The sequence below is a fragment of the Vanessa cardui genome, chromosome 12, assembly GCF_905220365.1.
Source record: "Vanessa cardui chromosome 12, ilVanCard2.1, whole genome shotgun sequence".
Classification (NCBI taxonomy): domain Eukaryota; kingdom Metazoa; phylum Arthropoda; class Insecta; order Lepidoptera; family Nymphalidae; genus Vanessa; species Vanessa cardui.
This window is the reverse complement of record NC_061134.1, coordinates 2,853,599-2,870,557: the sequence shown is the minus strand read 5'-3', so window position 1 is coordinate 2,870,557 and position 16,959 is coordinate 2,853,599. Positions and strand designations below refer to the sequence as shown.

General features: G+C 36.1%; 1 protein-coding gene across 1 annotated transcript; it reads left to right on the top strand.

Moving 5' to 3' along the window:
* The first annotated feature begins 2,695 nt into the window (after positions 1–2,695).
* Positions 2,696–15,911, top strand: LOC124534425 (tryptase-2-like). Its single transcript, XM_047110300.1, has 10 exons — positions 2,696–2,897; positions 7,086–7,129; positions 7,631–7,675; positions 7,831–7,960; positions 9,097–9,159; positions 10,362–10,450; positions 11,011–11,187; positions 12,381–12,600; positions 14,627–14,790; positions 15,697–15,911. The coding sequence occupies exons 1-10, from the start codon at positions 2,861–2,863 to the stop codon at positions 15,880–15,882; spliced, it is 1,155 nt and encodes a 384-aa protein (XP_046966256.1). The 5' UTR covers positions 2,696–2,860; the 3' UTR covers positions 15,883–15,911.
* Positions 15,912–16,959: the final 1,048 nt, after the last annotated feature.

Sequence of the window (16,959 nt, the reverse complement as noted above, 5' to 3'; positions counted from 1 at the left end):
TAACTTCGGGGAACTATAATGGGGGAACCGTAGAGGGGAGAACTACGTAACAGGAGAAACGATATTGTTATTTCGTTCTCTGTACTTCGCGTAGTAGTTTCTTTAGTTTTTTTATGAATAATACTACCTACCTATATTTTAAAAGCAATTGTTTTATTTTATTTTTATTAGGACAACCAACAGTACATACAATATCACATGCAAAATAAATTTCATTTCGAAATTATCAAAATAAAAGTTCTACTATTTACAGGTGGTCTCAACGTGCCTATTATTGAAAGTATAAATTAAACATTATTTAAACTAAAATTATATAATAGAAAATAAAAAAAAACGATTAAAATTGAGTACAAATAAAATTCTTTACGTTTTGATTAAATTGAGGGCGACTATCATGACATATGTCTAAATCATTTACTTTGTATGTATGTATGACAACAGTAATCTCAATGTAATGGAATTCCTACCTAGTTGCGTTTTCCAAAATCTGGTATAAAAGAAATGGCTCATACTACGGGAATAATAATAATAATAATTATGATTAGCTCAATTAAAATTTTAATGGAAGTCTTTACACGGGAACATTGTTATTACTTTTTATTATAAAAATGTTACTTTTTACCAATGTGAAGTATTAGAAAAGTGTATGTACTGTTTCCGAATATTTTTTATTTCCTTTTGTGTTTAGTTGAGTTAACTAATTCGCGCTGTTAGAAATATTAACCATTCCTTGCATCGTGAATGCGCCTCAAGCTATAGGAACTGAGATATTATATATTTTTCCTGTAAACTAGCTCACTTTTAATGGTATAGGTTGGCGGATGAGCATATCGGCCATCTGATGGTAAGTGGTCACCATCATCCATAGACAATGACGCTGTAAGAAGCCCTACCACCACTATACTGACTTCAAATCAGAATAAAACAACACGAAGTATTGGAGATTGGCGAAAGAATATATTATTATGACGGGTAAGTACCCAGAAGGGCTTGTAAAAAGTTCTACGACCAAGGAGACTAGTATATATAATTTAAAAGCAGAGAAGAATTTGTGAAAATTTGTAAAAATGGATGCTGTTTTTTTGTAATAGATTGAGTGGTTCGAGAGGAAGATTTTTGTATATAATGCATGTACTATATAGTAAAGAAACAATGATAATTTTAGAAGTTTCTAATGTGATGTCGCAAATAAACGAATTCTGTAGCACATTTATTATCAGTATTGTACCCGCCATGTTATCTCGCCAAAATTCTAAGTTTCACCCGTACCACCTTGATATCCGAAAATCCACAACAGCGCGATTTCTCAGACATTTTCTGCCTCGCACAACTACTTTGTGGAACCAGCTTTCGCCGGCGGTTTTTCCGAACCGATACGACATGGGAACCTTCAAGAAAAGAGCGTACTCCTTTCTTAAAGGCCGGCAACGCACCTGCAAGCCCCCCGGTGTTGCAGATGTCCATGGGCGGTGGTAGTCACTTTCCATCAGGTGAGCCTTCTGCTCGTTTGCCACCTATGCCATAAAAAAAACCCGTACGAAGCCGGAGCGGGTCGCTAGTTTACACTCATTAATACGTAAGATATCATTGATTTAAAATCGCGCGCAACAAAAAAAATCGTCTCCTTCGAAACGGGTGGTCGGACTGGTTGTTTGATATAATTCTGACCTTGGAACTTAAAACTAGAATCTATAAAACGAGTAAAAAAATGCTATGTAATAAGAGTTATACAAATGCTCTCTATAGTTCTATGTATAAATTATTCTGATAATTAACCCATAATGTTATTAATTACACTTTTCGCTTCAAGTACTTATAGTCCACTAAGACGGGACTTCCCTCCTTACCTATAAGATAGAGCAAATGTATCGTCAAGTTAAACAAGTATGTAGACAGTGTTCGTGTATTATTAACATAACTTGGTATCTTTCGCACGGGGCGTTTAAACGCTTACTCAGCAGCAATGCTGGTTGAATCGATTTTAGAAAATCGATGGAAAATAATATTCTAATCATATTTTTGCCAAATATTAAACAAAAGGCAAAAGATTTTTAGCAAAGTAAAAAAAGGACATCAGACATGATCCTTCGTTGCTCAGTGGATATCCCACAGCCGGTATAAAGCTCTGTTTGAAGACTTCTCGTCCTATCTCATATTTAAGTGTGGCTGTGGAGTTGGAAATGATCGTCCTTCTTGAAAGACGTGAGTCAAAGTCAAAGTAAAAAAACCTTTATTCAAATTGAAAATGTTTACACTTTCTTATTGATAGTCGTAAATCTACCACCGGTTCGGAATATAAAACCTCAGACCTGAGAACAACCGGCGAAAGAACCTCAGCGGGAACTACATATATTTTTTTATAATCTTTATTTACAATGATATATATATAATGATATAATGATAATTCATAACACGCACTTATGCTACTCCAAGACTCTAAAAGATTTAGCGCAAACCTGTGGGCCCTGCTCCGTTTTTGATCAAAACACAGTCTCCCCGACTCTGATAGCGCGTGTGTGTAGATGACTTGAGGCTGAATGAATGATCCTTTCTGAGGAACCCACCGCTTGGAACATTTTAAGTATGTATATTCAATCTTAAGCCGTCAGTAGTATGTTTAGTTTTTTACTTTTACAGAAACGCGCGTTTAAATAAACGTCCAATGTGAGAGCGACCTGTGAAGCGAAATAAATACAAAACACTGGCATTTGTTTTGTTAGTATCACTCGTAACACAGCCGCGTCCCATTATACGAAGTTAGCTTAAGTTTATTTTTGAAGAAGTGAATATAACTGTGTTAAAGTTAATAATGTATTGTGATATTGTTTTATTAATAATTTAAATATTTGATATTGTTAAAATGAAACTGTGGATAATAACTATTAGTGTTTTAATAGGTAGGTTATTTGACTTCTTTACATATAACAATCATTATTATTATAATAATCAGAAAACTTAAGCGTTCCTTCTTATTTATTAATATTACTAAGATGTACTAATACTAAGTACAATGAATTGAGTTGGTTATGTGTAATTCTAACTCGTTGGGGAACATGTGCATGTTTGTATGGCATGAAAAGTTTTGCCATACAAACATTTTTTTTCAAATTTAAATTTGGAAGGTTGATGCCCTCAATCGCCAACCATTGAAATCATATATAAACAGAAATATCTCGAAGTCCTTACATCTTTAATGGACATATGGGATCTAACTAAGATTCCTTGATCGGCGTAAGAAGAGTTTTATTGTCGTCTGTTGTTTTCAAAGCAATTGACACGTGGCCCAGTGGTTAGAATGCGTGCATCTTAACCGAAGATTGCGGGTTCAAAGCCAGGCAAGCACCGCTGATTCATGTCCTTAATTTGTCTTTATAATTCATCTCGTGCTCAGTGGTGAAGGAAAACATTGTGAGTAACAAATTTCATAGAAATTCTGCCACATGTGTATTCCACCAACCCGCATTGGAACAGCGTGGTGGAATATGTTCGAAACCTACTCCTCAAAGGGAGAGGAGGCCTTTAGCCCAGCAGTAGGAATTTACAGGCTGTTGTTGTTGTTGACAGTCACTCGCGGGCTGTGTTTTTATTAAATTAGTATTTTGTACGAGCCAATCTGGGTAAGTTCCCCGATATATTTATATTCAGTACTGCTTGATCGCCTATTCATTTCATAATAAAATATTTATATTAAAACGTAATTTGTGATTAAAAGAACGGCAATTACAAGCACTGTAATTTATTTATTTTGTTTATTGTTAAACTGTAAATTCTGATAGATTATAATCTTTCTCTATATATAGAGATCATATGTGAAAAGGTTATCGTTGTGTTAATTCTATCTAAAACATTTAATTATTTTATTCAGCAAGGTTATTTCTTATCCTACTGGATCTATGATGAGCTAAGATGCTAGCTATAGCTATGTCCCTAGCACCTATAGTTACACTGGCTTACTCCCTTCAAACCGGAACACAACAATACTAAGTATTTTTGTTTTGCGGTACAATATACAAATATAAATATTACAACAATATAGTAGTAGTAAAGTAAACAGCCTTTAAATATCCCACTGCTGGGCTAAAGCCTCTTTCATTAAGTGAGAGTTTGAAACATATTCCACCACGCTGTTCGTGGAAGGCACATGTGACAGAATTTCGATGAACACATGCAGGTTTCCTCACGATGTTTTCCTTCACCGTCGAGCACGATATGAATTATAAACACAAATTAAGCACATATATATAGTGGTGATTGCCTAGATTTGAACTCTCTTCTCGTTTTTTATTTTTAAATGAATAAATTAGTCAAAATCTTTCACATTAAATTATGAAATTAGATGTTTCCTTATAGTTTCGTCATATCTGTCTGTCCTGGCTCGTTCTCCGCCGTTTTTGCACCAATTGCCACGAAAATTGATAGAGATTTACACTTATAATCCAAAAAGTGGTTTTTTAAAATTATCGAAAAATAATAATTTCAATTAAGGTCGCGACAATTTTTTCAAGCGCTAGACACGAAAATCCACCAGAATACGACTTTCGTAAAGTTAGAGAGACGTACGTAAATTACCCCATGGGCTCTGTTCATGCAGTTTCACACACTGATTCTAAACCATTGGGATGAGTACAAGTGAATGATGACGATGACAATTTTTTTTCATTTGAAAAATAATTAAAATAATAAAAAGACAACTCTTTTTAATTGAAAACTAAAAGTTTTGGACGCAAGATGGAATTCATAAGACTTTAAAAATTCAAATTTCGAATTTATTGATGAAAAATATGATTATAAACGCTCGTGACAACTTTAAGAGCTTCATCAAGGCCTTTTCCTTGTTTCATGACATTTTCCTTAACACGTGTACCCGAGCTGAGTCAATTTTATTAAAATAAAAGCCAAATGACGTAACGATGAAATTAATTACTGAATGACATTAAAAAGGGAATGTACCTTAATGGGTATTTGCTACATTTACAACAAACGACTCAAAAAAGCTGCTGACATGAATCAGCAGTTGAATACAAATCAAATGAACGAATGAATGGATACGACCGAAATCTCTATTCCAGCTGAGCTGGTCTCATAACTAAAATATAATAATTAGAATTAATTATTATATTTCTTTTAAAATATTTATTTTATGGTATAGCTTGGCGAACGAGCATTTGGGCCACCTGATGGTAAGCAGTCACCACAACCCATAGACAATGAAGTTGTAAGTAACATTAACTATTCCTTACATCGTCAATGTGCCACCAACCTTGGGAAATAAGATGTTATGTCTTTTGTTCCTGTAGTTACACTGGCTCACTCACCCTTCAAATTGGAACACAACAATACTGAGTACTGTTATTTGGCGGTAGAATAACTGATGAGTGGGTGGTACCTACCTAGACGGGCTTGCACAAAGCCCTACCACCAAGAGAAAAAATATAATAAGATATTCAGTTTAACTTGATAATTAGCACATGACTTGTAGGCCAGTGCCAGATGTCATTGTCATGTCATCACTCTTCAAATATATATGTTACGATACATATTTAAATTGATTATGATTTACTTTTATAATTACAAATAATAAAAAAAAAAAATTTAAAATGTCGAACTATTATCATATAAGAAATGTCATAAGTATTGGTTTTATTCGAATTGTATCCATTCGTCTAATCCTGCATGGTTAAGAATATCTGTGAAACTTAACAGTTATTTTTTCTTCTCTACCTTCTAAGAACCAAAGGTCATTAGCCGATTAGCCATAAACTTTGTAATCTTATAATCACGACTACGTTATTAAGATGAAGGCAATTTGCCTTTTTTATTATTACGTAGTTTATAAACTCGTTTTTGCGGATGTGAATCTCAATACAATATACCTACATTAATAGTAAACAACATAAGCTACATTATTGTGAAAACATTCAATAATAAAAACGATTTATATTTATGATCACTATTAAAAGTATATGCACAACGTAATTATTAATATTTAAGAATTGATTATTTGAAATGCTTTTACTGAATGCATATGTGTGTAAACACAGTACGTATACCAATAAAACATTTTTTTTTAATTTTATCTGTCTATCTGTTTGTTTGTAACTGTTAATCTCTGGAACGGCTGACCGATTTTGACGGAACTTTCACTGGTAGATAGCTGATATATTAAGGAATAACTTAGGCTGCAAAAATTTTTTTTTTGTTAAATTTAAACGCGTACAAGGTCGCGGGCACAGCTAGTCTTTGTATATAAAACAACACAATTGCTCTAAGTCTGTACCCACTTTTTATGTCACTTCCAGAGTTTCGACATGAACTTCGTCGATATTCAAAACGAATTGTTTTCTCGAAGTTATTTCAAGAAAAATAACTTCGAGAAAACAATTCAAAATAATTCAAAATATGGTCATACAGGACAACGACCTTATCGATATCCAAGGGTTTTGTATTTGATTAGATGACCTGTAATAGTAGCTCGAACCCTGGTATACGGGAACCCTCACACGCATTCTTTGACATTTTTTTTCCGAATTCACAAATTACTCTCTTAGAGTTTGCTTGTGAAATAGAAAGCATTTGTTTATTTTTTTGTTCAAACCCATATAGACACCAGTAATATATTAAAATCTCTACTAAAAATACTACATTTAGTTAACGAGATTACATATTATGCAGAAATATATAAAAAAGAAAAAAGATACTATATTCTACTACCAAATATAGTAAGTTAGTTATAGTACGACACAACTTATATGTAGCATCGGCAAAATTTGTAAAACTGATCACATAATTAAGTACGCTATCCCAAACTATCAATATTTATTTCTTATGTGAATATGATCTTTACACAAACGTTATAACTTGTAATTTAATATGACCATATTCGTCAATTTGATACGTCGACTTACATGCACTTGCTTTCTCATTGAACTGACGCGAGAATCTATCGACGAATAGCGTCGAATGGCGCGATGGGAAGCTATTTCTATAGGTTGTACAAATTTATTTAATTTGCCTATGTTACATATAAGTTGTGTCGTAATATACTTGTGTAAACTTTTGGTAATTTTTCTTTATCTACTTTACAGGATGTGGTGGCAGCACGCCCTTAACATCGACGAGAAACAAAAGGGTATGTAGAAGAAATTATTATCAAATAAACAAATTTAGAGGCGTGTAGAACATCGGAAGATTGCTTTGACGTCACAGAATTATATCGCTCTGACCGATTAATCAATGCTATTATCATTTAACTTAGCTATAATAGTGCCTATAAACAGAAAACAGTTTACTTGGTGGTAGGGCTTTGTGCAAGCCCGTCTGGGTAGGTACCACCCATTCATCAGTTATTCTACCGCCAAATAACAGTACTCAGTTGTTGTGTTTCGGTTTGAAGGGTGAGTGAGCCAGTGTAACTACAGGCACAAGGGACATAACATCATAGTTCCCAAGGTTCATGGCACATTGACGATCTAAGGAATAGTTAATATTTCTTACAGCTTCATTGTCTATGGGTGATGGGACCACTTACCATAAGGTGGCCTATACGTTCGTCCGTCAACCTATATCATAAAAAAAGTAAATGTGTAGTATATATAGATCAAGTAATTAATTTCATAAATTCTTATTGCAGCAAGAACGTTGGCTTTGGCTTGGCAGAAAATTCAATGAAACTGTCGTAAGTATATTTTACACTATTGATTCATATATCTTGGAATGAGTTCCAATGCATTTTACATTGCAGCATGATGAGAAAACCGCCTTATTTTTTTCAATTATTAATAATATAATTCTAGCAAAGTTCTCAAAATTCAAATGTATATTTCTTTTCAGGCAAATTATGATCTCGATCTGTTACCTCCATTCGTGACCTCGACTCCAGCCCCTTCAACAGACGATCCATGTAATTATGACCCACCTAAACCAAATTTCAAGAAACCGGGCCGCAGGATAAGTGAAGCTAGTAATGTCATCCTTTAATTATTAAAATCACATAATTAAGACGGTAATATTAAATATAAAATAAATTATTACACTAAGTCTTTAGTCTCTCTAATTCATTTAAATGTCCTCATTCAATGAATGCTGGTCATACAATCAAACAGCAGATTCAACCAGATGACTGCGACATATAGATGACTAATGAGATAGATCTTATCAAAGATATTAAGGTGCTATACACAATAATTATTTTAAATAACTACGAAGACATACAAGTGTCCACTCAAATCAAATCAAAATCAAATCAAAATAAACTTTATTCAAGTAGGCTTTTTTATATTGATTTTACAAGCAGTTTTGAATCGTCATTTTAAAATTAAGTGAAGCTACCACTGGTTCGGAAAGCAGATTCTAGCGAGAAGAACCGGCAAGAAACTCACTAGTTCCTCTTTTTTAACATTTAAAGAATACATGACAATACATGATTTTACAATGAAGCTTGTCACATTGCGCTGATAAAAAGGAAGTTGATGACAAAATCCTCGGTCCCTGAACGATTTAATGTTTTAACACAAGCTCATTCACATCTCCATAGACTCACCAAGGCTACTTTCTCAAATAAATTTATATGTTCCGAAAACTATTCCTCGATATCCAATTAAAAGCACCTTCGCCATTCCTAGATATCGCACAAATGTTGGAAAATTTTCTCCATTAATTCGTTGTATGAGATCCTACAATGAACTTGGCTACCATGTCATCGACATATACGAACTAAGTAGTGATAGTTTTAAGAAAAATTTAAATACTGTTTTAGTTAGTAATTAATATTTAATATTTAAAAATATTAGTGTTATTGGTAAGTCAAATAATTATAATATCCTTTTTGTTATCAAAGATTGTTTGTTATCCTATATATATATATATATTTTATGTTAAAATTTATTCTCACAGATTTTATTAAATGTTTGAGTGTAGTGTTTAGTTACCTTTGTTACATGTAAGTTGTAAAATGTAAAATGTAAATACCTGTAATGGTGTATCACACTGTACAAGTTTTCTTTGTTGTTTTTCCTAAATATGATTTGTGAATATGCCGATGGTATTTCTAAAGCAATAAATAAATAAATCGAATTAACACAGAGATTTTCTTTCCAGAATGTTTTGAATATATATGGGAACGAACGAACAGAGAAAACAAGAACAAAAAGAGTAATGAATGTGAGTAGCTTTCTTTTCTGGATTCCTTTTTAGTATGTATGAGTTTGTTAGATATTTTTTTATTATGGTTTTGTATAATGTCAGGATATTAAAAAAATAACTTATATTTCTTTATAACTTTATAAAGATAATATGAGTAGCAAAATATGTTTAAAAATCAGAATATACGTTATGCAATTGTAGTACGACACAAATTAAATGTAGCATCGGAAAATGCAATGGAATGAAAATAAAACCAATTACTGCCGATTTACACAACCAATAGAAATAGCTCCCTAATGCGCCATTGCGACGCTATTCGTCGCTATAGATTCTCGCAGAGAAAGAAAGAGCATGTAAATCGACGTGTCAAATTGACGAATATATTTAGTCATATGATATTACAAGTTATTACGTCTGCGCAAAGATCATATTCGCATGAGAAATAAATATTGATAATCTGGGATAACGTACTCAATTCGGATGTGATCAGTTTTACGAATTTTGCCGATGCTAGATCGAAGTTGTGTCGTACTATAGGCTTTTCTGAATCTTCATTCAACAACTATTTTAAGCGAACCGGTTCAGAATGTAGATTCTACAGAGAAGAACCGACAAGAAACTCCGTAATTACACTTATATATGTTTGTATATTTATTTAACCATTATAGGATCTGTAGAAATCGTAATATTATATTATTTAATATTTACATTCAAACTACTATAATTATCTCAATATTAATTTTGATCTTATCAATAATGTAACAAGCAATAACAATAATGCTTTATCACAAAGTTATATCGTACCTTAAATGTAAACACCTCCCTAGTCGGGAAAAGAGTCTTCTAAAAGGAGCTTCCATCACTTATATGAGCCTCACTACTAATCACGCGATTCACAATATTGAACAGAAAAGTCAAAGTAACCTCTTATTGAATATCAAATAAATATTAATGCAATTCAAAAATAATTTAGATCTAATTATTATTGAATAATCGATTGGAACTTTCAAATAAAGAATGTAAATGTTTTTATAATCATCTAATTATTTAATAATTTCTTAATTAATCTACAAAGCCCATTGTTAAGAAAATCCACTCAATTGAGCTGAAATATTTCATAACAATCTGGTGTTACTTAGGACCTATAATACCTGCAACTTGTTAATTATTATTATTAAATTGATAAATGTGACGTTTTAAATGTTATTTTTTTCGTAAAGGTTTTCAGATATGGCTAAGTAAACTCGCAAGCAAACCGCACTTTGCAATTGGCGGTAGGGATACAACACCCGGGGAATTCCCACATATGGTGAGTATGGCCGACGTTTTATTATTTCGTTTACTGTAAGTCGAGATGGCCCAGTGGTTGGAAAGCGTGCATCTTAACCGATGATTGCGGGTTCAAACCCAGGCAAGCATCGCTGTGTGTATTCCACCAACCCGCATTGGAACAGCGTGGTGGAATATGTTCCAAACCTTCTCCTCAAAGGGACAGGAGGCCTTTAGCCCAGCAGTGGGAATTTACAGGCTGTTGTTGTTGTTGTTGTACTGTAACTAAGAGAAAAGATGGTCCTGTTGTTAAAATTTTCTCATAAGCTCAAAGTAATAATGCATTAGTTTATATGACCTCCGTGTTCGAGTGGTGTGTACACCGGTTTTCATGCGTACATCACTCCGAGGTCCCGGGTTCGATACCCGGCCGAGTCAATGTAGTAGATTATCATTTGTTGTCTATGTTGGCTCTGGGTGTTTGCGGTGCCGTCGTTACTTCTGATTTTCCGTAACACAAGTGCTTTAGCTGCTTACATTGGGATCAGAGTAATGTATTTAATGTTGTCACATATTTATTTATTGTTTATTAATTTTTAGGGAGCAGTCGGGTGGAGGGTCGTACACGGTACGTGGATATTCAAGTGCGGGTGCACGCTTATCAGCTCTAAGTTCACCCTGACTGCTGCTCATTGTACAAAATCACCGCGTGATCCGAACTTAGCGAGTCCAGTACCGGAGATTATTAGACTTGGCGACAAAAATATAATCGATATAGTGAGTTTGTTTTCCATGGCAATATTACGCCCAACTTTCAATATGGCTGTGAAACTCCAACGTAATAAATAATACCCCTAACAATATATGGCGCTTGACTTCAAAAAGGAGGAGGTTATCAATTCGTCTGTATTTTTTTAATGTTTATTACCTCATAACTTTTCACTGGGCGAACCGATTTAGATCTTAATTTTGGTTGAAAGCTAGTGCCTATGTGGTCCCATTTTAATTTTGGTCCAGTTCTGATGATGGCATCCATATGAAAACTATAATATAAGTTATATATTTGTATTATAAAATCACGCCAATCAATTTTGATGGTTCGTTGATTATTGGAATCGGTGACAGCCAAGAAAACTACAATATATCTAGCAAAAAATATTCGAGAATTCTTTGAGAATATATTCTATGTCAATCAAGGGACTCGTATCGCTTTTTTCTTTCGATTTCTATTATCGTAATTATTTACTAAGGTTGAAAATTGTGTTTCCCTTTGCTTTATTATCCGTGTTAATTATTTTGTTTTGGACTTTCACTTTTTATTAAGCATTAGTTTTTTTTTGATAATTTTATCAGCATTATATCAATGAGTATTAATCATTGTTTCCTTTATTGTGATGATGTTGGCGCAACTACGTATTTTTTTTTTGGATTATTTCTTTTGAAAATTTATCTATCTGTATATCTATTCATAATATCTATCTATATATAATTTTATCTATATCTTTTTGGTATTCTAGAACCAAACGAAAAGACTGATATTTTTCAGTCATAATAATACATTTAAGATTTAGTTTTTAAATTTTAAATCTTACCATCCATTACAAGTTTGATTAACATCAAAATAAGAAATTATATTATGTTATTATATTTTAACTGTCTATATAACTGTACTAGTGACCCACCTTGCCTTCGCACGGGTAATGGTGATATTAGCATCAGATAAACTACAGAATTCATTTACTTACGACATCACATAGAAGCTTCCAAAATTATCAGTAATTTTTTATTATATTATACATGTATTATAATAGAAAAAACCTTACTCTCGTATCACTCTATCTATTAAAAAGCACCGCATTAAAATCTGTTTTGTAAATTTAAATATGTAAGCATACATAGCAACAGACAGTGGTAAGCTAATTTGTTTTATACTATGTTATGATAAACATAATGTGTTTGTTTTATTACAGCCCGTTTATTTCAATAAACCAATAGATGCAAAGATTTCACGAATCATAGTACACCCGCAGTATGCTGCCCCGAAGAAATATTATGATATAGCGTTAATGGAACTGGCTGCACCTGTTGAATTCACAATGAATGTGCAGCCAGCCTGCCTCTGGAACACTTTTAATACCGACACTCTCGGAACATCAGCTACTTTAACTGGATGGGGAGTTGTTGAAACAGGTATTTATTACGAAATCGAAATAAAGATAAATTTTACAAGCACTATTTATAGAAATGTAAAACTCTTAACTCTTTATGAACATTTGTATACCTTTTTTTTTTTCTCTCTGGAAAAACGCTTTACGCGCTTCCCCCACGTGATGGAAAGTGGGGGGGTGTGTGGGACTCCCCGGTTTTTGGACGCCGAGTGCGCCCAGGTCCACCGGGTTTACCCACTAAAAACCAGCGGTACCCTCTCCGTCTTTCGGCGGGCGCCACGGGATCGCTTACGCATGCTACCGTGACGCCCTGACGGTCGGCCCTCCTATGCGGGCCTCCAATACCTAGAGGGGGTTCCCAGGGTACTGAGACCCCCCTGGTCCCTGCGGCGCCTATTGAGGCGGGGGGAGATACGTCTACGGCGGAGCCGGTCTGCAGCGGCGTCCTCTTCCCGCTCCCGCTCCGCGGCTTCCTTCTGCGACATCACGTTTTCGCAGAAGGAGCGCATCTCCAACCAACACGTCTCGCTGCCGAGCATTTCGTTGATGATGTGCGACAGCGAGAGGTCTCCGCCCATAGACGCCGCCAAGGAGTGCCTCTGGGGCCCCCACGAGGCACACTCACTCAGGGTGTGGTGCGCCGTGTCGACTGGCGCACCACACTCGTGGCATGAGGGTGACGCCTCCCGCCGCGCTATCCGTGCAGGAACTTACCGAAGCATCCGTGCCTGGTAAGCACCTGCGTCATCCTGAAGGTGAGCGTGCCCTTCTTCCTCGCGACCCAGCGACAGTCGCCAGGCCCGCCGTGGGTGACCCCAGGTCCTCCTGCCATCGGGCGATCAGGGCCTGCTGGGCTAGAGCCCTGATCCGCCCGATCTCCGCCGACCCTGGACGGTCGCCGCGGTTCCTCGCCTCGACCCGGAACCGGTACACCTCCGCGAGCACCTCCGCCTGGAGCTCCGAGGGCGGATCACCCGCGAGAAGTGTCGCCGCAGTCCACGACACCGTACGGTACCCTCTGATGCCTCTCACCGCTATGACCCTCTGCGGCTTCCGCAACAGGGCCCGATTGTCAGCGGTAAGGGCGTCGACCCAGATCGGGGCACCGTACAGCGCCATCAACCTCACTACACCGGCGTACAGACGCCGGCATAGCGATCCCGGCCCACCTACATTCGGAAGGAGGCGGCTGAGAGCGGCGGCGGCGTTGATGAGCCTCGGGCCGAGATGCACAAAATGCTGCCCGAAGCTCCATCGACCGTCCAGGATGAGGCCCAGATACTTCATCTGGGCCTGCACCTTAATCACCGTCCCCCGGACGGTCCACGGTGAGAGCCGTTCCGACCTCGGCGAGGCGAGCCGCCTCCCGAAAGTCCCGCCCAGTCGCCGTGACGAGGGTGTCATCGGCGTAGCACAACACCCCCATCCCTGGAAAGACGGAAGCTCGTAGGAGCCAGTCGAAACCGACGTTCCACAGGATTGGGCCGAGTACCGACCCCTGTGGAACGCCGCAGACCACCCGACGCCGGACCAACCTCCCGTCGACCCCCACCCAGAGGACCTCCCTGTCCTGGAGGTACGCCTCCAGCAGCCTCCTCAGATAGGTCGGCACCCCGTGGTATCGGAGTGCCTCCCGTATCGTCTCGAAAGGGAGACTGTTGAAGGCGTTCGCCACGTCAAGTGACACCGCCAGGACGACAAAAGGGAGTCGAGTTGGCTCGAGAGCCTCAACGCCGAACCTCGTGGTGAAAGGGTTGATGTGTTGTAAGGAACACTATCGGACTGTGACAGACTGAGGTCACGGAATATCTCATACGGTAAACTCGTTAGAGTTTCATATGAATGGGTTGTCAAATCAGACCAGCTTGACGACTGGCTTCCCACGAAGCGGGTGACCCTAACATTTGTATACCTGCTTGAAAGTCAAGAAATATTAGCTTTACGTTTTGTTATCATCATATTGTGTTACGTTTATGTTCAAATTTAACAGAAACGTTGGGTAATTTTAAGCATTTCAATTGATGTATTCTTGGAAATAAAAATTGCAGCCACCAGAAGAACACCTCCAGAATTACAGGCAGCAGTAGTTGACATCATAGATTCAGAGCAGTGCGACACATTGCTGATGGCGTCGTGCAGCAGACATTGGTGTGGTATCCAGGACCACCAGATATGTGCTGGGAAAATAGAAGGCGGTGTCGACGCGTGTCAGGTGGATATAAAAGAGTTTACTTCGTTTTTTGATTCGAACTAGCTAACTTCTCGTCATCCTCCTGCCCTCATCCCAATACTTATCCCGTTTTCCCCATACTTTTCTGTCCGACATCACATTTGACGTTATCTCACAAATAACATTGTTTCCAGCCACATCGTCCTTCACACAACGATCAATCTTTACTTTAGTCGTCCTCTTCCTCTATATCCATCCAGATCTATTCTCAAGATCTTTCTCACATGGGCCTCATTTCTCCTTATCACTTCTCGGTTATCAGTGTCACTTTCAGATTTTCTTTTATTCATTACTCTATCCATTCGTGTAATACCACACATTCCACTTAACATTCTCATCCGCTCCATGCTGTTGTCTTTCATTCATCTCTTTTGTGGCCCAACACTCTGATCCTTATAGGACAATCAGATAGGTCTGAATTAATTTTTATAGAATACATTACATTTGATATTTAATAAATCTAAGCCGGCCTTTACTAAGTTTTATTAATTGTAACAATTTGATGCTGTATCCTATTTTAACATATATTATTTCTTTAAATATTGTGTTCTCAAAATAGTAATTAAAGGATTTACTTTAAACAAAACAAAATAGGAAAAGCGCGTAAAATAAAACTTGAATTTAATCATGCAAACGACATATTCTAATAATTTATTACATAATGGATTTGATTTGACTATTCACAAATTCTATACAATTATCTAAAATTTACAAATTATTGCAATATCTACGTTTCTTTTATTTTACAAGCTCTTAGAACAAATGAGGTATTTGACATTTTTAGTTAGCAAAAGGTTTTGAAATCAGGGCTCAGCTTTGAACTAAAGCTACCTATATAGGCAAGTTTATTGTTACAGTATAGTGGAATACAATGAGTTTTTATCACAGGGTGACTCGGGCGGACCTCTTCAAATGAAAATACCTCTTAGTGCATCTAGGGAAGGGTCAATGCACTTCGTGATTGGTGTGACGTCATTTGGGATTGGGTGCGCTCGACCAAACCTGCCCGGCGTCTACACCAGAGTTTCCAGTTTCGTTGATTGGATTGAGGGTATCGTGTGGCCTGGTGAATGAGCTGGATCTTAATAAATAACTTGGAGTATCAATATTTTCTTTCATTTTTAATTTTGTCAATGAGCTAAGACTTTTTAAATTATTTATTCCTTAGAGAAAGGGTAATAAGTACAAGTTTCTTTATTCTAATACAATTAATTTCCTTTCAATTTATATCAAAAGAAACTTTATTCAAGTGGGCTTTTATAAGCACTTTTGAATAGTCATTTAACAATTAAGTAAAACTACCACCGGTTCGGATTCTACCGAGAAGAACCGGCAAGAAACTCAGTAGTTACTCTTGTTCAACATTTAAAAAAATACAGGCATGTTAGTTAATACAATTATTTAAATTAATATATCCTGCCTGGAAGTCAACAGGTATTAATTCCACGCTTTTTTATCATCTACAAAATCTTGTATCGAATAATACGCCTTTTTACCAATGTATTATATACACCTATATGTATTCAAAAGTAATAAGGATATATATGTAGGTACTATATAGGATATATAGCAATGTAATATAATTTAATTAACTTTACCAACGACCCACCACGGCTTCGGACGGTTGTGAGTTATGAATAAGGAAAATGAAATGTGTGTTTAGCGGGAAAATATTACTTTATAGAGCTTGTTTTTTAAAGTACATGTCATTAATTCAAGCTTTAAGGAGGAAATGAAGTCATCTGCAATTTTTTTTTAATTTTCGGAATAAAATGTACAGATGAGAATGTATGCTAGTTATAAAATATTATCATAAGGGATAGTAATAAGGGATGAATATAGTGGGATATAAGCTAGATATATTTGTCAAGAATAGATAGATTACTAATATTAGCTACAACTAATAAATTGAAATTCAAAAAAATAAGTAATTTTGACTATTATATAAAACCTTTTTTATATTTACTTTACCTTTTTTATACACGTGAATGTAAAATTATTTTTTCAGGTTAGTATCTTAAAAGATATTTAAGGAAGAATCAGTCAGTTGAACTTCTTCATAAGATATAAAATCTTAGTTCCCAATTGTCTAATACTTAGACACTGGAGTCCGAACTCAAATAATACGAATTCAATTAAACAATAAAATGA

Excerpts from the sequence above, each read along its gene's own strand:
- LOC124534425 (XM_047110300.1), top strand. The coding sequence starts at position 2,861 with ATGAAACTGTGGATAATAACTATTAGTGTTTTAATAG. Across the intron at positions 7,676-7,830 it reads GAAAATTCAATGAAACTGTC|GCAAATTATGATCTCGATCT; the intron begins GTAAGTATATTT and ends ATTTCTTTTCAG. Across the intron at positions 7,961-9,096 it reads CCGCAGGATAAGTGAAGCTA|AATGTTTTGAATATATATGG; the intron begins GTAATGTCATCC and ends TTTTCTTTCCAG.